General features: G+C 47.9%; 7 protein-coding genes across 7 annotated transcripts; 4 read left to right on the top strand and 3 right to left on the bottom strand.

Moving 5' to 3' along the window:
- Positions 1–2,102: 2,102 nt before the first annotated feature.
- Positions 2,103–5,596, top strand: MCYG_04006 (ATP-dependent DNA helicase PIF1; the record flags this gene model as incomplete). The annotated part of the gene is made up of 2 exons (XM_002846223.1): positions 2,103–2,759; positions 2,909–5,596. The coding sequence occupies 2 exons, from the start codon at positions 2,103–2,105 to the stop codon at positions 5,594–5,596; spliced, it is 3,345 nt and encodes a 1,114-aa protein (XP_002846269.1).
- A 110-nt stretch (positions 5,597–5,706) lies between these two features.
- On the bottom strand, positions 5,707–8,909 carry MCYG_04005 (conserved hypothetical protein; the record flags this gene model as incomplete). Its single annotated transcript, XM_002846222.1, has 2 exons — positions 5,707–7,503; positions 7,584–8,909. The coding sequence occupies 2 exons, from the start codon at positions 8,907–8,909 to the stop codon at positions 5,707–5,709; spliced, it is 3,123 nt and encodes a 1,040-aa protein (XP_002846268.1).
- A 1,702-nt stretch (positions 8,910–10,611) lies between these two features.
- MCYG_04004 (conserved hypothetical protein) lies at positions 10,612–11,790 on the bottom strand (the record flags this gene model as incomplete). The annotated part of the gene is made up of 5 exons (XM_002846221.1): positions 10,612–10,730; positions 10,760–10,923; positions 10,951–11,384; positions 11,441–11,641; positions 11,689–11,790. 5 exons carry the CDS (start codon positions 11,788–11,790, stop codon positions 10,612–10,614), a joined length of 1,020 nt encoding a protein of 339 aa, XP_002846267.1.
- Positions 11,791–13,605: 1,815 nt separating this feature from the next.
- Positions 13,606–14,965, bottom strand: MCYG_04003 (conserved hypothetical protein; the record flags this gene model as incomplete). The annotated part of the gene is made up of 6 exons (XM_002846220.1): positions 13,606–13,755; positions 13,807–13,874; positions 13,930–13,987; positions 14,169–14,423; positions 14,476–14,631; positions 14,684–14,965. The coding sequence occupies 6 exons, from the start codon at positions 14,963–14,965 to the stop codon at positions 13,606–13,608; spliced, it is 969 nt and encodes a 322-aa protein (XP_002846266.1).
- A 3,224-nt stretch (positions 14,966–18,189) lies between these two features.
- On the top strand, positions 18,190–19,939 carry MCYG_04002 (caffeine resistance protein 5; the record flags this gene model as incomplete). Its single annotated transcript, XM_002846219.1, has 4 exons — positions 18,190–18,229; positions 18,279–18,402; positions 18,474–18,846; positions 19,115–19,939. 4 exons carry the CDS (start codon positions 18,190–18,192, stop codon positions 19,937–19,939), a joined length of 1,362 nt encoding a protein of 453 aa, XP_002846265.1.
- A 464-nt stretch (positions 19,940–20,403) lies between these two features.
- Positions 20,404–21,085, top strand: MCYG_04001 (uncharacterized protein; the record flags this gene model as incomplete). Its single annotated transcript, XM_002846218.1, has 4 exons — positions 20,404–20,443; positions 20,510–20,559; positions 20,684–20,763; positions 20,893–21,085. The coding sequence occupies 4 exons, from the start codon at positions 20,404–20,406 to the stop codon at positions 21,083–21,085; spliced, it is 363 nt and encodes a 120-aa protein (XP_002846264.1).
- Positions 21,086–21,867: 782 nt separating this feature from the next.
- On the top strand, positions 21,868–23,560 carry MCYG_04000 (peptide transporter PTR2; the record flags this gene model as incomplete). Its single annotated transcript, XM_002846217.1, has 4 exons — positions 21,868–22,126; positions 22,174–22,365; positions 22,408–22,487; positions 22,586–23,560. The coding sequence occupies 4 exons, from the start codon at positions 21,868–21,870 to the stop codon at positions 23,558–23,560; spliced, it is 1,506 nt and encodes a 501-aa protein (XP_002846263.1).
- Positions 23,561–24,615: the final 1,055 nt, after the last annotated feature.

The following is a 24,615-nucleotide window of genomic DNA, read 5'->3' as shown; positions in this document are numbered from 1 at the left end:
ATCTTAGTCATCAGGTCACGTGATCTTTTTTGAACATCGATATTGAATACATTCGCTCCATTACTTATAGATAGCTCTGCTAGCTATAGGAGAAAGCTTAGGCTTTTGACCTAGTATTAAAAGAATATATATATTAATTTACGGAGCGAAGCGAAGTATATTGTATTCCAAAAAGTGGGTTCAAGAAGGGGTCGAAAGTGCGTATTTGTGGGTCTGCTGTAAATTACGTGATTGGTTGGATTCTGAGCATTTGATTGGATACTTGCAACCTTGCATAAGTAGTGCCTTGGCGGCTTAGTCATTGTTTACATACAATATGTCTCCCCCTATCCGCGTTCTCACCTCATCGTTCCTTGGACCATATATATGCAGGCCAATTCCCAATTCTTTTATGCAGTATGCCAGTATGCAGCCGTTACCAACAGTCGTTCTCTTCAGATATATATTCTACATGTCAGCATTGCCGAGAGCAAACCAGGACTCGGAAACGCCCTCGCATCAGTCCTAATCGAAATTTCGATATTTTCGTGTCACCCCCTTTCCATCCATCCCAGTATCAAATCCTTCCCTCCCTTTTACCACAGCCCCAACAATTACCACAGCCTATCTTACTACCTTACGTTCTTCTTCCCACGCCTATTCACCCATCACAATATCTCCCGATTCCGAGCTCTCCCACAGTTAGCCCAGAGGTAAGTGAGAAATCTGTACCCCCCAGTTATATATATCATATATCTAATGAGGACCAGTCTGTGGATGCCATCACCAGACCCCCCCTTGCCGAGCTCTCAAATATACAGAGCTTGCGGAGTACGCCTACTACGGATTCATCTGCGGATAGCTTATACAGACCCTCCCCCGATACAGAACAAGATAATCACAATGGCTCCACTTCACACGCGACTGGGAGAGGGAGAGGGAGAGGGAGAGGTAGGCCACGCGGTTCGGGATGTGGCAGAGGCCGTCCTCGTCGAGGTAATATCGGGGGTCATACTACTATTCCTAAAGCACCTATTCCGCCGCTTGCTCAAGCAACAACTCCGATGGAACGCGAATCACAACAAACAAATAGTTCGGCAGGGAGGATACTTCCAGACGAGGACTGGGGTTGGATAAAAGACTTCTACCAGGGGCTAGATAATATTATCCCTCAAGAGTGTCAGTCTTGCAATGAAAAATGGTTCGATCTTAAGCTAAGTTGCCGTGGCTACTGTACAAGCTGTGATCGAGCATTACAAAAGAATGAGATTGCACCATTATCCGCGGCCAACCTCATGGATCCTCTCCCTATGCCTAATTTGCCCAAGTTAACCCCTATTGAAGAGATACTAATTGCGCGTATAAATCTTCATATACAGGTCAGACGCGTGCGTGGTCAGCAGTATCGGTATACAGGTCATATAGTGTGTTTTATGCAGAATGTGCAGACTATTGCGACGCGTTTACCGCGGCTTCCGTCTGATCTCAATATTATTATCGTTAAACCACATATGCCTCCCGGCCACCCTATTGAGACGAATGTGAGAAGGGCTCTTGCCGTCGATTTACGGGTGCGTCGTCGTTACGTTGAAACGTGGTTACACTACCTAAAACGGAACCACCCAGGGTATAGCGACATTGAGATCAGCCAGGAGAACGCGCAGGCCTTGCCTGAGGACGCAGATATCCTAGATGAGCTTTTTTCCACCGAGGAACCTGCCGACGACGATACGGCTGCAGAGGATAGTCTCCCGATAAATGACCCGGATGCTGAACCCGATAGCGGCCCCAGAGCCTCAGGCGTGGTACCGAACCTAAGAGCCACGGAGAGAGAACATGCAGATCTTCTTGCTGGACATATTAACGAGTCTACACAGCGTGACGCATCCCCTTTACCGTCGATACCCATGCCATCCGTTCGGCCAACTCCTGTGTCAAACTTCTCAGGCACCCGCCGCCTGTACTCTCTCATCTTCCCTACACTTTTCCCCAACGGTATAGCCGACTTTGGTATAGGACGTCCGGTAAAGGTAACACTCTATAAATAGGTTATCCATATGCTGCGGTATAAGGACGGACGTTTCGCTCGCCACCCAGAATTCCGCTATATCGTGTTTAACCAGATGCTGAGGGAACAGACGTTTAGTTCCGCGAACTGGTATATTAAGCAAAACCGGGACACTGCGGATCTCACAATGGATAAGATAAGGCAGGAACTTCTACAGACGGAAAACTCCACACTACTTCGGCATATTATGAGACGTGCCGAGCCTATCAAGGGCACCCGCCCGTTCTGGAACGGGGAGCGGTACAAACTCGAGACCATTGCGAGATGGCTCGGTGTGAACTGCCTATTTGTCACCTTTAGCGCGGCTGACGTCCAATGGGAAGATTTACAACGCCACATGCCTCGATATCGTGAATGGAGGGAAGCGGGGAGTGATCTTGAGAGGTCAAGAATCGCGAATAAGAACCTCCAAGATAATCCTCATATTGCCTCCGCATACCTTGAGAAGCGTTTCAATACATTCTTTAAATGTGTGCTCAAGCCGAAGTTCAAGGTGATCGACCACTGGTTCAGGTATAAGTGGCAGTCACGTGGTAGCGGTCATATCCACAGTTTCTTATGGTGTGAGGATACACCTCATCCTAATATGTCAACTCCTGAATTTAGGCAGGAATTCGCCGAATATTGGTCCCAACACCTCACTGCAGTCAACCCTGATGTCCATAGGCGGCCTGATGCGCGCCATCCTTGCTCAATACCCATCCATCAGCAGGTAAGGATATATATCCTCTTATAAGTAGTCTGGCGATGGCATCACGCCTTCCGCGGTCACCGCAACGGAAGCGATATAACATATACTCAGTCTGTGGATGCCATCACCAGACCGGCCATATCGTATATATACTAATGTACGGTGACTAGGGAAATACTATTGACCGTGCAACGGCCTTACTCAATCGCGTCAATAGACATACACGTCACAGCCCGGCGTATTGTCTGCGGAAGGACAAGAGGACAAAAGAGTTAAGATGTCGGTTCCGTTTCCCCAGGCCTTTGAGGACGGTTGCCGCGGTTACCCCCCGTGATAATGGAGGCGCCATGTGCTGGGAGTTTTCACCCGAACGGAATGATGAGCTACTACAGCAGTTTAATGGTCTGGTCCTTATGGGTTGGAGCGCTAATACCGACCTATCTCCTTCCACAAGCCTCTCCCAGGTGTTGAAGTACGCCGCCAAGTACTGTACGAAGGAGGAGCACAAGTCCACGTCCTACGCACAGATCGCATCCAGCGTCTGTGGCGGTATAGAGAACTCCCGCCGTGGACCGGCGATGAGGACTGTTGTAGTGAAGATGTTGAATAGTTTAGTAGGTGAACGGGACTGGTCCGCTCAGGAGGTCTGCCACCTATTCCTATGTGACGGCTTGGTCCAGACAAGCCGTGAAGTTATCAAACTGCAGTGTGCTCCCGAGAGGGCAGCGTCAGATGTCGCCCAGATTACACCGGAGCGGGAAATCAGACGTACGCGAACCCCATGGGAGAAATACCAATCTAGGCCACAGGAGGGCGAGGACATCACATTACTCGATTATCTCAGGCACTATAACCACATAGGGCAGTGGAGGCGTCGGCCCAGGGCGAAGGCGAGGTGTATCAACTTTTATCCACGATATAGCCCAGATCCGCTTCACGACGACTACAGCAAGTACTGTCGGGTAAAGATGCTGCTACATCATCCATACAGACGCGAGGCAGACCTGCTCGTGACGGAGGATGGCAGCGAGATGACGTGGGTAGTGGCTTTTTCCCGCTGTCGAGCTACGCATGGCGAGCACGAATTCGATACCCTAGAGCAGACAGAGGAGCCCGACGAAGATCAATTTGACCCGCCTGAGGAAGAAGAACCTTTGGATAACGAACCCCTGGAGGCGTGGCAGGCCCTGAGGCAGATACGCGCGGAGGTAGAACCCGACGACGCGGATTCGGATAATAACGACGAAGAGCCACGGTTCGTCCTGCGTCCTATGGATATAGAGTATGACTGGTCAACTCATATCGCGAATACAATGGAGATTCCCCCGACATGGTGGCGCGATCAGATCAACGCCTATGGTTCCAACAGCGATATATCTACCCCTATATCTCCCGACACACTAAACCCTGGACAGCGGCTTATCTATGACCATGTTATTACGCACTATCGCCGGTGTATTCGAAATGGTAATGAACCGCCTCTTTGCGTTAACATCGATGGGTCTGGAGGGACCGGCAAATCATATCTTATTAACTGCATTGTTGATTACTTCAACTCCTTGCCGGGCGCCAATCCTGATCGCTGCCCTATTGCCTTAACTGCTCCCACGGGGGTTGCTGCGTTTAATATAGGCGGCCGTACCTTACATAGTCTACTTCGTCTTCCAATGAAGTCTAGCTATAACCCTCTACCAACTGGGAGCTTGGCTACACTTCAGGACGCCGTGCGACATGTCCGTTACGTCGTGATTGACGAGAAGTCCATGGTTGGCTTAACAATGATGGCCAATATTAAGCGCAGACTTAGAGAGCTTTTCCCCGAGTGCCATGATCAGAGATTTGGCGGCAGGAGTATATTACTGTTTGGTGACTTTTACCAGCTTCCTCCTGTCAAGGACGTTGCTCTTTTTCAAGATGTTTCCGGCAGGGGCCGTCTTAGTGAGGATAAGTTGTTCGGGCGCAGTGGATATCTAGCTATAGACAAGACGGCACGGCTTGATCAGGCTATGCGGCAGAGAGGAACTAACGACGTCGCAACAAGGTTCCGTACAGCCTTGGCGAATCTACGCGTCGGCTCACTAGAAAGGGCGGACTGGGAACTTCTTACCACACGCTGTAAGCACAGGCTGTCCGCTGAGGAGGTAGCCACTTTTGATGGCGCCATACGGCTATATGCCACCAAGAAGGCCGTTGGGAGATATAACCACCGTATCCTCCAAGACCACCCGCACCCTGTTCTATGCGTCAAAGCTAGGAATCTTGGGCACTCCATTGGACGCAACGTGTCCACCGAGGATGCTGAGAACCTCGCCCAGCGGATAACGATCTCCCGGGGTTGCCGAGTCATGTTAACCAGAAATATATGGGTGGAGAAGGGTGTTGTCAATGGTGCACTGGGTACCGTGTACGACATTCAATGGGAGTCTGACACGGATGTCAGGACCAATATGCCGTATGTTGTGCTCGTCAAGCTTGACGCATATGATGGCCCAGGCGTGTTCGTTGACCCCCATGACGGCCGACCAGTTGTGCCCATATTCCGCACAACAGTCGAATTCAAATATATGGCAGAGCAGTGTTCGAGGTGTCAGTTTGCCATAACTCCTGCCTATGCTATTACTATCCACAAGAGCCAGGGGATGACACTGAACAAGGCTGTCATAGACGTCAACTACCCGGAATATGCCCCAGGCCTGAAGTACGTATCTATTTCCCGTGTAAAGTCTCTGTCGGGTATTATGTTCGATACAGAATTCGATATGTCCGTATTCTCTTCCGGTAGAGGGACCTTCTGGATAAAGCGTGTAGCCGACGAAGTTGAACGTGGCCGCCAGTTACTTAGCTACATAGACGTCTAAGGCTGTCTGGTGATGGCATCCACGGCCTAGCAATATATTGATTGGGAAATGTACTGTAAGACTGCATCACTGAATTCAATTGCTAGACTATTTCAATGTTCAAAAGCTAACTAATGGGACTCTTCCCCTTCCTCCACATCGATGTCTGCGAGCTCCCCCTTCATGGCCGACATCATGTACCTAACCAGCTTGTTTGGAGGAATGACAAAGAAGCCCGGGCCCAATTCATCACCCTCGGTTACCTTAACGAACTCCCCGCTCTCTCTGTTGATAGCCCACTGCCCGAGATCGACATCCCCGTCATCATTCCCTTCGACGGTGAAGATACCTCTGTTCAGCTCCGCGATCATGCCGGGGATGGCCTTTTGGACGTTGTTGGTCACCTGCCGGATGTTAAAGGAGCGTGGCACACGATACTCGTACACCTTCACAATGCGAGTTTGCCCGAGGCGGGCACAACGGCCAATAGCTTGTCGGGTGATGGCCTCAGACATGGCCGCGTCAAAAAGATGGATGTTGCGACACTTAGCCTGGAGGTTCATGCCGGCGGAGTTGACAGAGTAAGAGCAGACGAGAACCATTGCAGATGTAGAAGATGTGCAGAATTCTCGGACCAGTTCGGCCCTCTCCTTCGTCGTCAGGGCGGCATGGTATACACGGCTGTCGATGTTGAGAAGGCGGAGGGCGGCTGTGATGAGCACCTGCTGCGCCGGGAAGAGGGTCCACACCATGCTTTTTTCGTTGTATAGGAGGATCTCTTCCGCGATAATAGGGAGCATGGCACGGAGGCGGGGGGATGTTCTTAGGATCGCCGCCAGCTGCTCCTCTTCGGACATGCCCTCCACGTCGCACTCTGCCTGGGTCTTGGTGGCGATCAGGGTGAGCCACTTTGGCAGGAGCCTTTTGGCGTTGGCGTAGCGGACGGCGGCGGGCATATTGTTGCTCTTTATGGTGTTGTGCACGTACTCGAAGTCAAGCCAGGAAGTAAGCAGGGCTAGCTGGCGGTACTTGGCCATGTTCCACACGAGCTTACCGTTGGGCAGCTTGCGCATCAGCTTTCGATAAAGGGGCTTGGTGATGGCATCATAACGAGTCTGTTCGGCGTCGGAGAAGGCAGCAGTGACGACTTTATGTTGTGTCGCGGGGATATCTTCACCGATGACGGCGCCGGTGTTGAAGGGGATTCGAGAGGTAAGGGTACGGCGCACAAGGCACTTCTCCCACACCTTGGCCAGTCGTGCGCCTGCCGTGCTGCTGGATACGTCCTTGTGCCAAACAAATGAATCCATAGCACGGGGGGTCATGATGAGATGTTTATAGTCGTGCTGTTCGAACGGATTAGTGTCTTCCGGGACACCATCCCAGGAAGAGTCGGCGTCTTGAGTGAAGATGAACTGTTGGAACCCTTGGAAGTCGAGCAAGGAGTTAAAGAGGGGTGTTGCTGTGAGGCATAGGTAGAAATCTGCCTTTAGCGAGAGGATGGTGTGGGTTGTCTGGGCTGTGAGATTCTTAATGGTATGAGCCTCATCCAGGATGACATCGCCAAAGAGGCCTGAGAGATCGTATCGCCATGAACGTCGGTCGGTGAATCTGGCGTTGGGGTGCTCTCTTAGCCAGTCCGCCTTCTCCGCTGAGCCATGACGAGCGTTGAAGGACTGATAGCTGCTAAGAACGATGATATCTGCGCATTTATCGCCGCCGTCGAACATCGGCATATCGGCCTCGAGGCGGCCCTTCACGCCATGGTTCTCTGCGCGGGAATCACCATAGTACACGACGACACGGAATTTCGGTGTGATGCGCTGGATCTCGGCCTCCCATTGCGAGACAAGTGTGGGGGGTACGATGATGAGGACAGGCTTGCACAGCGGGCGTGGACGAGGGGTGTTGACAATGGTGAAGAGTCTCTGCATACCAGTCAGTACATATATAAGGTAAGGGGTGGTCTGGTGATGCCATCCACAGACTGGGCCTGTGTGGTACGTACATGCAGAAGATATCCGATCACGACCCAGGTCTTGCCTAGGCCCACAAGATCGGCCAGGATGGCGCCGTTGAGATGCTTCTCCATTCGGAAGCGCCACAGGGCCCATATGGCCACCGGCTGCCAGAATTTAAATGTGAAGCCGGACCGCATGCCCCACATTCGCGGGATTGTTGTAACTGGGATATTGAGAAAGCCGCAGGCCTCTTTCACGTTCTCGCGCTGGTAGTTAAGATTGTCCAGCCACTGTTGTTGGACCTCAAATTGCCTGATCGAATAGTCTGTTGGCATAATCGTGACGGGGGTCTGGCTGTCCGAAGCCATCTCAAGCTGCCAATCAATACTCTCTGCTGTCAAGTATTGGGTGTTATCAAAGGCCTGCGTGCCTTGAGATGGCTGCTGGGAGGCTGTGGGCGTATCGTTGAAGTCGACGTCGACGTCCTGCATGGCGTCTTCATCCGATGGCCGGGGATCAATGGGGGTGGCGAGATGGAGTGCTGACCTGAGAAGGCGCATCTTCCAGTATGGATTGTTCATATCCCTGCGTTCAGAGGCAAGGAGGGCGTTGCGGCGGCTGGGAGTGAGAATTTCGTCCCTCCATCGCTGGGAGGGGGTTGGGGTGGCTGTCGGAGTGTCTGTCATGTCAACATCCTGCGTTGCTGCTATGTCCGTGACTTGTTTCTTGGACGGAGTTGATGGCACTGGCGTTGCCTTCCGCTTCTTCGTCTTCATCACGGGTGGTCGAGGGGATGGGGACATGGGGGGTGCGAGTGGTGTCGTCGGGAGTGAGGTGGTTGGGAGGGAGGCGGTCGGGAGAGAGGTGGTGGGAGTGCTGTCTCTGACGGCGGTCGAGTTCTCCTCTACCGCAGTGGCCGCCTCTGCTGCCAGGTCACCGACAAGGGCAATACCACCCCCTCTCTTTCTGTGAAGGCGAGAGGGGACATGCTCCCCTGAGAGCAGTGTAAAGAACGACCAAAGATATCTGTCCAGTTGAGTCGCGGACAGGCTCTTACCAAAGAAGATTCCGTCACGATGGTTGACGGTCAGGTTACGTGTGCGGTGCAAGAAGAGGGCAATGTGATCCACAGCGGTCCATCCGGTCTTGTCAGGGTTCGAGTATCTCATCTGGCCGTCACGTTCCCCCAAGATGATGGCAGTCTGAACATCCTTCAGGCTAGGGCCTCTTGGCCTTGGTCTGCCCGTCGCCTTGGCCCCCTTTTGCAAGGGAAGAATGTGTTCGAGATATAGGTCGCGCCAGGCCGGAAGGATCGTCGGTCCACGCAAGAAGCTTACCAATGATTCATGAGTGTCGATGCCACATTCGGCCATTAGGTGTAGTTTCGGAAGTATGGTGATGGTGCCTATACCCCGTATTAATATAAATATCGACAGGTCTGGTGATGGCATCACTAACCTGATTCATTGTCTTCGTCCCCTTCGTTGTCGAAAATATTATCATCCACATCAACCCCTGAGAGGTCTGTCAGTTCCCCGTCGCTGTCATAATCGGCTGCGTCCATATCAGCCGCGAAGAGAGCAGGGTCTATATGGGATGGGTTGACTGGTGTGAATGTTGACTATAACATGTTAGTATATACAACATTGCCGAATGATTGTGCACATCGAGAATATATCGAGTGATATATTCGCCCTGTACAATGGACAATGGACATATCAGGGGGTGTCTGGTGATGGCATCCACGCAGAGACGTCTCTGCGTATACTCCGTGCATTGTATATATCAGGGGGTGTCTGGCGATGACCTCCACTCACCGATTGCTCCATATCTCACTGTGTGCTCACAACAAAAACAGCAGAACAGGCTAAAAAACACCACAACGCTCGTTAGCAGTCCGTTTTTATGTTTTTTTTCGCGTTATCAGGCCAATATCACGTTGGAAATGCATATAGAGAAGACTTACTCAAGTTATATCGAGGAATGGCGGATGTGCAGCGCTTGCAGGTGTGATATCAGTCTGATTTGTGCGAGCAGAGAGGTTGTTTTTCTTAGGTTTGAAGAGGCCTTGCAAGTCCTGATATTGGTGTTCCTGGAGGCCATTACCAGAATGTTTATTTCGATGCATTGCGCGGTGTTTACCGTCATCTCCCTTCCTGCGGCCTGGACGCTTACTACAGTGACCCAAGTTCATATCTAGATATCCTGGAGGCCATTGCCAGACACACTCTGGGTACACACGCCATGCATACAACACTCTCTACAGTGACTACAGTTATACATGTCGAATATTGTTAACAGCCAAATGTAAGTCTATGCAACTAACTAAGCAGTATACGATAACAAGGAGAAAACTTGTAAGGAGAGAAGGACAGGAGAAGAGAGGTCGTCCGTAGAGGGAGCTCCCTGCTTACTTAAGCGTGGTCTCGGCGATATGTATCGAACGCCCACGTCGGCTGGTAAGTCGTCACCGCCCTGTAAGAAAAAGGCCGAGTAAAGGAAGCTTGGTGATACGCTGATACTATCTATTACAGGGCGAGTTATTGGACGTCGCAGGTGGATTAGTAATATTCTAAGGTCTTAGTATATATTATTTCTCGTGAGATTCCTTCGCTCCGTTAGTATATAGATAGCTCTGCTAGCTATAGGAGGAAGCCAAAGCTTTCGACTTACCTAGTATATTATAATATTATAATATATATATAATATATATATATTCTTAATCTATAAATTTTTCTCTATTTATATAATATTTTTATTATTAGATATCTAGTATTTTACTTTACTTTTTACTTTCTAAAAATTTTTGATTAGGTGGTCATCTAGTAGTGATGGTCATCTAGTAGTGATGGTCATCTAGTGGTGAAGTACGTTACGGATGGAAGCTGACTAAGCTACATGATTTGACAGATTTCTTCTCCCTACCAAGGGATGATGCCAAAGATAAATAAATAACCACTAGCTCTGCCACCAATTAGCGGGCTCGCCTGTTTGGCCGAATGGCAGAGTTTGACAGATGACTAACTTGTTACTGCATACGAGCCTGTTAAATCATGTTAGCTCCGGATTCCTCCATTACAATACGAGTGGGAATTGTGATCGGGGGAGGCAACTGCAACAGCGATTAGCAGTCTCCATGAACCTCTTAGACAAATAGCTATGGCTTACCCGCCGTTCCCGCAGAAAGCGAAGATCTTTCTTGCCGCTGAAGCGTCCTATATGCTGGATTCGACCCGCCTTGGCCAACGCCCAATTTTTGGCACGTCGGACCGCGCCCGGGGCAAACTTTCACCAAACATTGGGATTCTAGAATAAGGGTCTGATACTGGATGCGGGCGCCAGGGTACCGTTGTCAGACATCCCGGAAGGCATAGGAGTGCCAAGAATCTGCCTGACGCGGAGGTCTATCGAGGCTGCGAGGACTCTCGCTCCTCCGAGGGCGAATCCGTTCCCGCCAGGTCAAGTATCATCCGCGTGGTGCCCGAGAGCCTTTGGCAAAGTCGTTTCAGACCAACTCCAGGGCACAGCCAAACCAGCTGGGCGCTCTCGAACATGACGCTGGACACGCCAGCGCCGAGTGAATGAGCGTCGAAAGAGTGTGAGGGGTTAATGAGCAGCACCTCATCCGTCTCGAGGAGGGTCATGAACACCTTCCAGTAATATCCGTATCGAACACATGGCGTATGGATATCGACAAGCTCCTCAAACGTATAGATCGGTTTATCGAAAGATCGAGGAGATCGGCAGTCGGAAACGCTGGTGAAAGATACCGTTCTGAAAGATCGTTTCAGGGCTAAAGGCAGACGAAGACCGGGGTGTGGCGTTTTACGTTGGACCAGCTGACATTCCTAAGATTTTCGAATAATGCCGAGGAAGGAATGCTTGTGATCGGAGTGTGCCCTACTGCCTCCGGAGGTGGCAGGAGGCCCTTGTCGTGGCCTGAGAAAGAAAATCCACCAACTGAATCGCCTGTGCACTTCTGGGAGTCCATGTCGACTTCGCATGGGCTCCGCACTGTCCAGAGTTCAGAGCACTTGTGGTCGTAAGCCTCACAACAGTCACACATTCTGCCGGGCCACTCTCTGCTCCTGGACGTGCGCTCGTCCTGTCAGCGCTAGCTTTTTCGCGAAGCATATGCCAGAGACCCCGCACTTTATCGCTCGGCGAAATGGCCTTCCTGTTGAACTGTAGATTCGAACAACTGAACGGTGTGCCTCTGTTGGGCGTGAGCAGGCCTCTCTTTGCAGAAGACATGCAACCGGGCGCAGAGTGGCTATAAGACGAAATATGAAGGCGAGAGCGCAAGTGATACTCAGCGAACGGACCTGGCTGATCTGCGGTGGTGGTGGAGGCCTATCGTTGCAGCTATCCGCGTAGTTACACAGAAGTCGACAGTAGCCAGGGTTGGCTGTTGGGAAAGAACAAAGGAGAATGGAGGTGTATCCAACTGAGTCGCGCGACTTCACCCTTAAATGCAGCAGTTATCCGGTCCATGAAAGCAGGAGGTTGATCGAGTTTGTAGGCTAAACGAACCCACATGCCATTTCGGACGCTTTCGCAGGTGTACACCGAGCGACTGGGTAGCGTTCATTTATCGGCGGAGGCGTGTGTCAAACTTAGTAGTTAACCAACTACATAGTTGACGCTTGGATGTTGAAATTAAGTTTCGGGCCCATCTTCCCGGTGCGCCTCGCGACTTCGTACTCCTATTTGCTGCAAGGCCGGTTGCACTGAGGTCACCAAGTTACCCCTTCAAGGTGCGGTCCCTAAGGGTGCCAAACTTTGCATTCGGCGAGATGGCTGTGCTATTCACCCTGTCCGCAAGCTGTGCGCATCTCCAAATTTCTCCTCTATGTACAGCCAGAGGCCATAGGTATACACCCAGCGACCAGTCAGGGCAATGAGTTTGTGAATTGAGTGGGTTGTGGCGGAAGACCCAACCACACAGCATTCTGTATTGTCTAGCAGCGCCACGTTTTGTATTTGGAGGGCCACTGCTCTGTCTTTCTATAGCGATTAGCGGACTTCTGGTAACAATGAACATGTGTATCTAACAATAACTTTTAACTCGGTACCTTTTCGGATTAAAAGAACTAATGTGTCAAGCTTCTGGGCAAAAGCTTGGGCGACCGGACTCATCGCCGAGCCAATCAAAAGACAACTACCATAAATCTTGAGAGGGGTTTTTTTAACCGCGCGGGAGTATTCACTCTTAGCAGGATTACATGTTTAACTATACATGTATATATTAGACAGACCCGCCACATCGCCTTTATCCTCCAGACCTCGGCTATGCGCAAGCCAGATAATTATGAAAGACCCGAACCGGAAGCGAGCTGTCAAGGCGTGGACTGAGCGTAAAAGCTTCATGCAGGAGCGCTATCGGCGGAAGGGAACAATAATAGACATGTTAGAAGACTATCGTCGTGTGTGTCGAGCGGACGTTCATCTGGCGATTCACGAAGAAGGCAAGACCTATATCGCGCAGTTCGTACATGGAAGCCACGTTCAAAGCCCACTACAAGAGGATGAGCTGGTACGCACTAGATGAAGTTGACCTATGAACGGGACTAACAGAGTAGTAGAAGAAATGCTATCCGCCCCTGTGTGGATAACGCCTGAGAACAACAAACCACAGCGGAGGAGGCTTAGGCAGAGGCGGGGGCAGTTGGGGGAGCAAGCACACGAGAAGAGTATCGTGTAGGTGAAGAAACCAACATACACATGGGGTACATATATGCCATGAGCTTGCGGGCATGTTCGTGAGCCATAGTGCCCCGTGAAGATTTGATTTCCTGTGTAGAACCCATCGTATCGCAGCACGGTGATAATTTTATTGCAAAATCCGCGTGGCTGGTTTTAAACCGAATCTACCCCGGTTGAAACTCAAGTTCCGACAGCTTCACTTTCTCATCCAAGTGGCCATGGATGATGCTCCTTAGCTCATCACGTAATCTGTCCAGGACCGAAACTAGTTATAGAATATCAGTACGCTATCAAAGAACGTGGTAGGCATGGCCTCCTACCCATTATGAGCATGTCCCAGCGTTCGTCTTCAGCGTTAGGAAGTCACCGGATGTGCCGGCCAGATACCTCCTCCTGGGCAATCGCCGATAGATCTGCCGAGCCCTGGCATACGGTGGCGCGCTCATGGCTCCCAAACAGCATCTTCTCCGATGGTATCGTGTCGGGCTCCAGATACATAGAAAGGGCAAGAATCTAGCAAAGAAGTCAGTCCCAATGAGCTGCAATGGAGGGAATCCCGCATACGTAGCTGTCATTTGCGGCATCCTCTTCCAGCAGCTGGTTGAACCACTCTTGCATCACGATCGCAGTGTCTAAGGCGTATATATCGGGGACAAGAGACCAGTCGCAATGTCTTCTCCGTCACACATGCGTACGGTAAAGGTGGACGGGTCGTCTTGTAGTTGAACATTTCAGACTTGACGGGCTACATAGATACCGGGGCAAAGTAGACAAATAATCTCCGTTCTTATTTCTAGGTAGACACGAGAATAATCATTTTCAATAAATCCAAAGAAAAAGAAACAATCCCTTTTCGAAAAGAAATGAACTGCAGTTTAGACGCTAGTTCACCCATACTTTCAGGCACTGCAACTGTCATAGTTTACGTGGCTGTCGTCGGTTCTATCTTTGCCCAAGGTTGACAAGGTCCAGCGTGGAATTTGGAATGAAGAAAGGAATGTTTTCTTGGTGTTCAGAAGAAGGTGATATAAATACGAGTCTTGAGGGGTTATTTCGAGGTAGACTGCAAGTTGATGTAATTCAATCAACTGTTCAAATATTTGTTCACCCTCTTTATAAAGACAAGCTTTTTGTTTCTGGATAATTTCCAGCGCGCTATCTTTCATACTTTGCTTGATTGTCTGGCAAGATGCGTTAGCATAATCTGCCTGCTAAATAGTGAAGCAATCTTACATTGATGTCGGCTGTCTCAACCTTGCCTTTGGAGCGCTGAAGGTCCTCAGAGCCTTGGCTACTAGACGTGAATATAGTTTCCTTCCCTCTGTCCCCATTCTCACAAGGTATCGGCTCTGAGATACGTTCTTGATCATATATAATGCCTTGATCGCTCTAAATATGTTTAATAACCACCTCACGCACAGAAATCATGGTGCCTACCTACCTCTAAAATGGCTGGCCACAAGAGAGATGGAGGAAGCAGCGAACTATCTTGGTATAGCTGGGGTGGACCAGAGCTGGCAGGACTTGGTAGCTGACCTTGCGAAAAGGGAGTAGTAAGGGAAGGTAAAATTCTTGTCTCTAAGGAGCTTTTAGGGCACAGATCTTGGACTGATGGATTTTGATTCTGGCTTGTAGGTAGAGTAAAACCATCGCCTTCTGGTGGAGGAAACTGGGGGTCCTGCTGCAACGAGGGCCAGAACTCGTTGGGAATTTCCAACGTCATGCTCGTTGAGTCTGTAGCTGATTGGGGATTGCACTCTTTACGTTCTTTTGCTTTATCCCCTTGACAAAGTTAGACCTGTCGACAGTAGAGTTGAAAAGGGGTTGTAAGGTTTCTTATTGTATTTGCGTTGAGCAAGACGATTTTGTAGTCGCCTGCGCATATTCACAACTCTCGGTTCTCTGGCGGCATCCTTAGACCTTCTTCTAGTTGGCATGTCCACATTAGATGATATTTCCATATCGATGAGTAAATCCAGTTGTTCGATATAGTCGAGCGAGAAAGGAATTTAGCATTCACATCTTAAAATGTGGAAAGCAACGGCAAGCTAAATGTGGGAAGCTTTACCTTAATACTATTTTACTCCTTTTATATTACATATCCCAGTGAACAGGGAATACTGGTCAATCACAGGAAGATGCTTGACATGAAAAGCTCATTCGACCCAACAGATATCTTGACAGACCTCGTTGGATGTAACCTTAAAATACAGGGATATGGGTATTTCACCCCTGTCACCCGATAATTCAAACTGCAAACAGTTCTCCGGGGATGCATGCTTGGACTGGGATGCTATTTTCATTACCCAGTCTAGTGTGTTGGATCCTACGCCGGGCTCATTAAAGGTAGGATGGTGCCAATATGTGATATTTGCGGTGCCGTTTTTTAGATGACCCCAGCCGCCTAAGCCTGTCTAGCGGCGGAATACTAACCACTACCTTATCAGTAAATCTTAGAATATAATAAGTACGTGGGTCTGCGGCTCACGCTTAAAATAAACGTGTTTGTCTCACATTACACGAATTTGAAGCGAAGCAGCTTCGGTAATTACCTTTGAAGCCCTTCTCTAGCGCAATGGGCGACTCTATTACAGAGTGTACGTGCGTTACCCTAACTAACTGTCGGTTTTTGTATTAGTCAGCTATATCTCGCTTGGTTCAAACCTCGCACATTCGATAGTAGAGCTTCAATATCATCGTCCACCTTCTTGACACTAACTAATCTCTTTTGAAAACTACATATGCTCGACTAACCTTCCTTTTTTTTCTTTCTATGTATCCTAGGACCAACTTCATTTTCCCGTGGTTCACCATCACACTTTGAACTCTATCTAGATCAAATTAAGCTTATTTAAACGTCTTGATATAAGATTTTAGAGTATGGATTTTCGTGGCTGTGTTGGCATGCGAGTAAATGCTGGCATAGTTGCTAAACTCCTAGCTAGTCACAAAGCCAACGTTATGATATAAATTAATGACCATATTCAATTCGTTGATTTAGTTCCATCCGAGCTGGATATGATAGGTGTCATGCCACGCAGCATGCGCCCACCAAGCCCACATCACGTGGCACCCAAGCATATAAGCAGTGCAGCGACCAGAGATGACGAGCGTCATCACTGTGTATGATCTTTTGGTCGAGTGGTATATGTTGTATCATCGCTGCCAGCATACTGCCATTACAATAGGTTAGGCTTGTGTAGTTAGGTGACAATGGGAAAAACGGTTCTCAGGAGCACATAATACCAGTCCGAGCCTCGATAGAGCGTTGAAAGACGGTATAAGCCTCATTGCTGCTAGTGCTAGCGCTGGCATAAACGAGGATCTTATTACCTTAATCAGCGGCTGGGCTTTCTGGAGAATCATGCAGTTATTTCGTAAGAAAGGTTTGTGTTGCTATGCAATGAAACCTTTATCTAGATTTGCTTGACTCTTTCAATTGTCTGCCTTGTCTTTGATTCAATCGAGCTGCGATGTGCGCCCTTCTTTTCAAGAGATCGTCGAGTTTAGCATTTCAACCTCAAAAAGACGTCATAACAACACTAGCAACATCTAGATAGAAGACAAGTTGCAATAACAATGGTCTTCCTTTTTTAATAATCATTATAAGAGCAACCTAAATAGTCTTTCGATCCTTATATTCAGCGCTAAAAGAGTTTGCCGTATCTTTTCAGGAATATGCTGGCGACACAGGTTTATTTAAGCGCTCCCGCTCGGATCTCGGAGCTCGGAGCTGAGATGTGGGGCTAAGTTGGGAGCTAGACAGCACGTTAGTGCTAACCTGCTCCATGGGTTCTCTGGTGGGCCAAGTAGTTGCACTCTCTGATCAAGTTATTACCATCATTTATCGATATTATTTCCCTGTTTGATAACATTTAGAGCTAGTTTGCATTTGCCAGCAGTTCTGCCGTGTTCCGTAGAAGTGTTTCAATCTTACTCGAGAATTTAAGTTAAGGGAGCAAAATCCTGTGGCCTCATTAAGCCGCAGTACAGAGGCAGTGATTTCAGAACTATATCTACCTAACTTTCGAGTGGGTATATATCTTGTGGTTCTATATGCTTCCTGAATTTTCGTGGGAACTCCGAATGAATTGCAAACCGAAGAGATGCTCAGTATGTGCACGATGCCGGTTCACCCTCTAAGGCCCAAGTCCCTTAACTACTCTAAATTTTTACCCCAAAATCACAGTTGCCTGTTGATTAGGCGGGTGAAGCGCTAGAGTGGAATGGATTGTCAGTAGGCACAAAATATGTTGAAAAAACATGGTCGAAAGACATGGGCCCTCGCAGGGAAAGATTTTCGCAACTGCTAAACTTGATGGCAGCATAAGCAGAATATGCAAAGTAAGCAGAGTATGCAAAGTAAGCAGAGTATGCAAAATAAGCAGAGTATGCAGGGTAGGCAGGGTATGCAGGGTAAAAGTAAGAAAATGGGGCCTTTCAATACCACCATCCACGTGTTGGTTTCAATGGATTAATATTAACGGTCCAAGAGCCAACTTGAAAATACTCCATAATACTACGAGGCGTTGGAGATCACTGAACGGGCATGGAGTGTAAATAAAATTAATTGATACCATGTTTCTGCTTGAGTCAGTAAGAATATGAAGTATCCAATCAATATTAGCGTCTCTCACGGCTCAAAACATGGATGTGCATCTATTTCAAAGGATAGAGCGGCGCTGAATACCATGTTTTACCACAGTCATTTTGCCTCACCAATACGTGGTGTTGGCGGACGACAATGTGCGAAATTTGACAAACATTACTTCGAAATTTCGCTTTCCCCGCCAAGGAAATCCGAGTTCCGAACTCCGCCAGCTCCGATGTATATAGAGCCTCATCCCACCAAATATCATGTTTTTGGTGTCATCTACCTTGCATCAAGGCTTCATTATATTCTGTTACATCTACCTTTAGCATCATTTCCCTTAAATTCTTTAAGAGATGGATAAAGAAATTAGCCAAAGTAACCGCGATGTGGATGGTGAGAACGCAGTGTCCTCAGTGAGTAATAAAAGTTAACACAATACTAGGAAACAATGAACCGGGTGATTGGGTTGATTGGAATGGATTAGGAGATCCTGCCAACCCATTGAACTGGCCAATTTCACGGAAATGGGTAACCATAACACTAGTCTCCGTCAATACCTTCAATGTGTATGTGAAGAGCTCGACACCTCATCTAAATCATTGGCTTTATAACTGAGCAAACCTGTGATTGGAAACAGATCGATCGCAGCAAGCATCTTTGCTCCTGGAATTCCGCAAGTATTGCGTGATTTCCATTCCACCAACTCGGAACTTTCAGCTTTCATGGTGTCGGTTTACATCGTCGGATTTGTTATTGGACCCTTGGTATTCTCACCAACCAGTGAAATCTACGGCCGGCTTCCAATTACTCACGCGTCAAATATCTGTTTCGTGATTGCTACAGTTCTGTGTGCGGTATCAGTGAATATGACGATGTTGATCGTATTCCGACTGCTTATGGGACTCTCTGGCTGTGTACCAGTGACTCTAGGGGGAGGGATTATTGCAGACTTGATGCCAGTTGAGAAACGGGGCACATCGCTTACAATTTGGGCCATTGGCCCTTTACTGGTATGGTCTAGTATGCTTAACACATATGTTATATCAAGGCACATTTAACGTTTTGCTTTCTTTAGGGTCCTGTGATAGGTACTGATGACCAACTTTACACTTTTTCCCCACTCAAGACACAGATACTTACGAGATACCTATAGGCCCTGTCATTGGGGGGTATATGACGCTTCAGACGGGATGGAGGTGGACATTTTGGTTGGTAGCAATTCTTGTATACATCAACCACACTTATATATTTCCCTTTTGGGTGCTGATATTGAACTAGGCGGGTATAGCCACAATTGCGTGCTGGTTCTTCATGGAGGAGACCTATTCGCCAACTATTCTCCAACAGAAGGCGGACAAATTGCGAAAAGAGAGCGGTCGCAATCTAAAGACGAAGTTTGACAAAGGTCTAACAGTAGGACAGCTCATATCAACTTCTATTGCGCGGCCATCCAAGATGTTGATACAATCTCCCATTGTGCTCATTCTATCTTTATACCTTGCTGTTGTTTACAGCTATCTATACCTATTGCTAACGACTTTCCCCAAAATATTCGAAGATCTCTATGGTTTCAATTCGGGCGAAGCAGGGCTGGTTTACTTGGGACTCGGCGTAGGGTTCTGTATCGGCCAGTTCTCTGTCGGCCCTGTCTCAGACTGGTACATTAAAAGACAAAGGGAACTCCATGGATCAACTCAGCCTGAAGATCGTCTGCCTCCGTTAATACTAGGGTCCTTCCTGGTCCCAATCGGCCTCTTCTGGTACGGTTGGTCAGCTAATGCCCAGTCACATTGGATAGTTCCTATTATTGGAACAACGTTTCTTGCTCTGGGAATGGAGTGTATGTTCCTTCCAATTCAGATATATTTGATTGATACCTTTACTATCTATGCTGCTAGTGCGATTGCTGCTAATACTGTTGTCCGATCTTTGTTTGGAGCGGTAATTCCCCTAGCTGGCAATGCTCTATATATGCAGTTGGGGTTAGGCTGGGGTAACAGTCTTTTGGCATTCATTGCCATTGCATTTGTGCCTTTTTCGATCTTCCTTGTCAAATTTGGGGCGAGAATTCGCATGAGCCCGAGGTTCCAGGTGAAGCTATGATTATACACGTTTGAGCTGCCATTATTTGGTTTATGCGGTAGGGGGTTGGCTTGTTACGCGGTGTACTTGGCATTTTACACCTCTGACTCAGGTATAGTAGGCAGTGATGCAGTTGATAGCTAGGTGAATAATACCCTATTGGTGTATCGGGGACTGGCAGCTCCAGGATTATCAAATATACTTTGACCACTAACTTACCACGTTGGGCCCTTCCCCTTGTTTTTTTAGTTGCCCGCTCCACCATCCGTTCCACCATAGCGGTTCGCCCGCCAATACCCACACCTTTTCCCTAGCGCATTCTTCTCCAAATATCACCGAAAGCAGACGCCTGCGTGGACAGGTGGCGTATTCATAGCTTTGCTAGTAGACTTTAGGCCTCTAATAAGGGCTAGTTCCGCCTCTACTAGGTAGTAGAACAGGTATTAGAATAGACACGACATATTAGAGATAAGCCCTACGAGCCCATGAGCGATACAGCACTATGGCATATTTATACTCCGTACAGTATGTACTTAACCAGTGAGCTGCAGAGGGCCATACAGCGTTTACATTCTCACATCTCTGATACAGCTGGCTCCAGCAACCCGTCCATTCCGGCAACCCTGTTATTTGCTGCTGGGGTAAACTCAAAATACCACTTTATGCATGTCTTTACTGATCCCCTGGTGCAGGGTTACTTGAGTTAATGCATGTACACGTAATCCTTGCAACTAGCCCTCCTATACTTATCTCTCTCCTTTTCAGATAGAGCGCCAAGATAGCGCCTTAAGAAATAAATCCTATGTCGGAGCGGGTGAAGCGCTGTATATAGGAACAGATGGCAGGTGGGATAACAGTGGTCTAGACCTTCTGAGCCTGTTTTCGATCTCGCGCTTCAAGCTCTCACTTGTCATTCGTCCACCGCTCCAACAATTATATCCTTGAGACTTACTTACACCCCAGGTGTACTGCAGGGGTAAGAAGTCTGGCATAATTCGTGGGTTGTGGCGTAATTTGTGGGTTGCGTGTGAATATGGAGTAGGGTACATGGCCAAGCAGGCCGGCTCTAAGCTGTCACGGAACCTCTTCCCCTGGAACGCACAATCTTACTGGCGGAGCGGCTTAGGACTACAGGCTGGTGTACTGAACAGGGAGTTAAATAAATAAGTAACACAGGAGGTGGTATTGCTAATATGCATGGTGAGACTATGCATGTTGGTAGAACACTCGCTATACATAAAATACAAGGGTTTATACAGCTGGTTACGATGGTAAAACCCTGTTGATGCCGCATGGTGACTCTGCATATCACACTCGGTATATATGTTGGCTCATGGTATATTAACGTATACGGTAGAACATTGTGATGTCATGCAGTCAAATTTCGAAAAAATTCAAGACTAACAAGCCCTTTTCCGAAACATCGTATTGAGTGGAGGATGGCGGGGACAGCCTTGGCATATTCTGCGCGCGGTTTGCGGAGTTGGGCCGGTTGCCGTCCCATGGTTGTCCAGAGGTGGCTATTGGGCCATGCGGAAGGGGCCTGGCGTAGGAAATATTGGCTCGTCGATTTATCCGTGTAGATACATTGCAGGGTATGAAGATATACCAAATATGAGTCATAAAATATGGGTCAGCAGACCTAATCACGTGTGACAGATCCCCGCCAATCGGATCCCTACGGATATCGGAAGGCCGTCTTCTGGCTTTGACCTCAAAATCGCTGTTTTGAGCGGCTGAACAAGCGAATTATCATCTCTCCACTTCGGTAACCCCAATGGATGTTCTAGATTGCACGCATCCCGTGAACCTCTTAAGGTCTTAAATACACAATTCTTTCTGGAATTACAACTCCACTAGCATTCTGTGAAGAAATATACCATTGGGCGTGCTTCAAATTAAAGAAAGATTCTATCGATAATCGTCCAACAGTCGTTTGAACATATAAAATGTCGAGCTCGGATCCAAGGATAGAAACGTTTGATGCAACTGACGGTACTCCACTTTTGTCAGCCACGTCTGATGAAGCAGAGGCTGACAGGAAGCTTTACGATGGCCTAAGGAGGGTTGCAGATTCTTTTCCGCTCTCAGTGTGGCTTATTGCGACTATTGAGCTATGCGAAAGATTTGCCTACTTCGGAATTATTGGGCCGTTGCAGAATTATATTCAAAATTCCGGAAACAATTTTTCACGCACTGGTGGAATTGGTACGCAACACTTTGGTCAGCTGCTTGAAATTTTCTGACATGAATAGGGCTCGGGCAGGCTTATGCTACAACGGTAAATCAAATATTCATGCTTTGGTGTTTCATTACTCCAATAATCGGCGCTATAGTCGCAGAACAGAACATTGGACGAGTGAAAACCATAGTATACTCTTCTACGGTTTATGGCTGCGGATTGGCAACTCTATTTCTATCCTCATTACCCTTTGCCCGGGATAATAGTGTGTCAATCCTAGGGCTATCTTTGTCTTTATTTTTGATAGGCATCGGCACAGGTGGCATTAAGACGAACGTTAGCTCCTTGATTGCAGAGCAATACATCGGTCCTAAGGAAGCCATTATGGTGCTTAAATCAGGGGAAAAAGTCGTTGTCGATCGAGATCTGACGCTTCAAAGGCTTGTCTCCTAAAACTTCCATCTTACTTTCTCAAAGGCTGATAGTCATCAAGATTATTTACAATGTTCTTCTTATATATCAATATGGGTTCTCTTGCTGCCTTGGTCTCTACGATAATTGAACAGAAGTACGGTTTCTCTGCCGCATTTGCTCTGCCAACAACGGTGTTCCTTGTCGGGCTCATAATTCTATTGGCAAGCAAAGATCAATATATCAGCCGTGCGCCTGACAATTCTATAATAACCAAAGCCTGTCAAGCGACCTGGATTGCTGTCAAGAACAAATTCAGCCTTGACCATGCACGACCGACCTATCAAGCCGAGGAAGTTTCAACGGAAACGCCTCCGTGGGATGACATTTTTATCGACGATTTGAGATGCGCGTTATCCGCGTGTAAAGTTTTTCTGTTATATCCCTTTTACTGGGCTGCCTACTCCCAGCTTTCAACAAATTTCGTTTCTCAAGCTGCCACCATGGAGACACATGGCATTCCGAATGATGTGATGACAAGCATAGACCCTGTCGTTGCCCTCATCCTATTACCTATTCTCGATCGCTTTATATATCCTTTACTTCGAAGCCTTGGAGCGTCCGTTCGCCATATTGATAGAATGGCGCTGGGGTTCCTATTCTGCGGGATATCTATGTTATATGCCAGCTTTCTTCAGCGAACTATCTATGCGGCCCCGCCTTGCTATGATCGCCCACGATCAGTAGACTGTATGGGTGGAAAAGCCCCTAATAGAGTCTCTGTATTCCTTCAGATTCCTTCTTATGTATTGGTTGCTATTTCAGAAGTCCTTGCATCTGTGGCAGGTATAGAATACGCATATACAAAGGCACCCCAGTCGATGAAATCGCTGATAATGGCCGTGTACCTATCAACTGTGTCAGCAGGAGCCTTGATAGCGGTAACAGTTTCGCCATTGACGGTGGATCCGAAATTGACTTGGATGTATGTCGTGCTTGGGATAGAAACTCTGTTGGCTGGCGCCATCCTCTGGGTTGCTGCGGTGTGATTAGGGCGGTATGGAGTCCATGGCTACGAGGACCACTTTCCTAGGCCACTTTGTTGCAAAAGCTCTAAGCACGACATGCAGATTCTTTTAGAAGATATACTATCGTCAAGAATTGACATGTAATACATCAAATATAATTAGAGACACCATGAAATGCCTAGGAAACCGAATGTTGGTTTGGCGAGTACTTGCTGGGCGACTGAAGCACATGTACCTGGCTACGGTAGACAGTTACATTATAGAAAAAGATAACCTGTTCTTCAGTAGCGCAAACTTGGACTGCTAACCCTTTCTAGTGATAATGAAGCTCTGCCTCAGTTTTCTTGGCAAGCAAACTCTACCAGGATTAATGGGCGTGTGTTTCATTTATTTCATCTGATCGGAGAGCCATAATAAGCCACCCATCCTTTCGTTTATAATATTGGTTGTTCCAGCCTACTATTATGTAACACCAATTGATCAAAGACAAGGCTCTTTACCCTTTACAGACTAAGTGGCAAGCCCCACTTGGCAGGCAAATCTCATCAAATACCATTATAGACATTGAAGACAAAGGCTGTTGTATCCTGCTTATAGCTACATTTAAGCAACCTGACCAATTTCACAGCCGTTACAGGCTGTGCCTAAAGCCAGGCCCCCAAGTACCAGTAGAAAGGGAGCTATAGCCTTCGACAACGTCAAACTGAGAAGAAGGAATTCCAGGGGATCTGGTTGACAAAGTCTGCATAGGTGTCTTTATCTCAAAGTATGTAAACAAGGTGCGCAATGACGAGGAACAAAGCAGAGTTCTTTACCTCGACTAACTAATTACTATTCATATCGTGTTAGTTGGCTTGCCTCGCAACTTTGCTTATATGCATACATTGCTTATCTTGCTTACCCTGCTTACTTTGCTTACCTTGCCAATCTTGCTTATCTTGCTTATCTTATTAACGCGAAATGATTGAGATAACTAATGACAAGATACAATGATGACAAATTCCGCTTCTCAGTGAAATAAGACGAAAAATACCTACTACGGAATTATCGTGACCCAGTATATAGATAACATTGAA

This window comes from Microsporum canis, genomic scaffold (genome assembly GCF_000151145.1).
Source record: "Microsporum canis CBS 113480 supercont1.4 genomic scaffold, whole genome shotgun sequence".
NCBI classification, from domain to species: domain Eukaryota; kingdom Fungi; phylum Ascomycota; class Eurotiomycetes; order Onygenales; family Arthrodermataceae; genus Microsporum; species Microsporum canis.
Note: the sequence above shows the minus strand (reverse complement) of the source record. Positions and strands in the feature narration are given on the sequence as shown.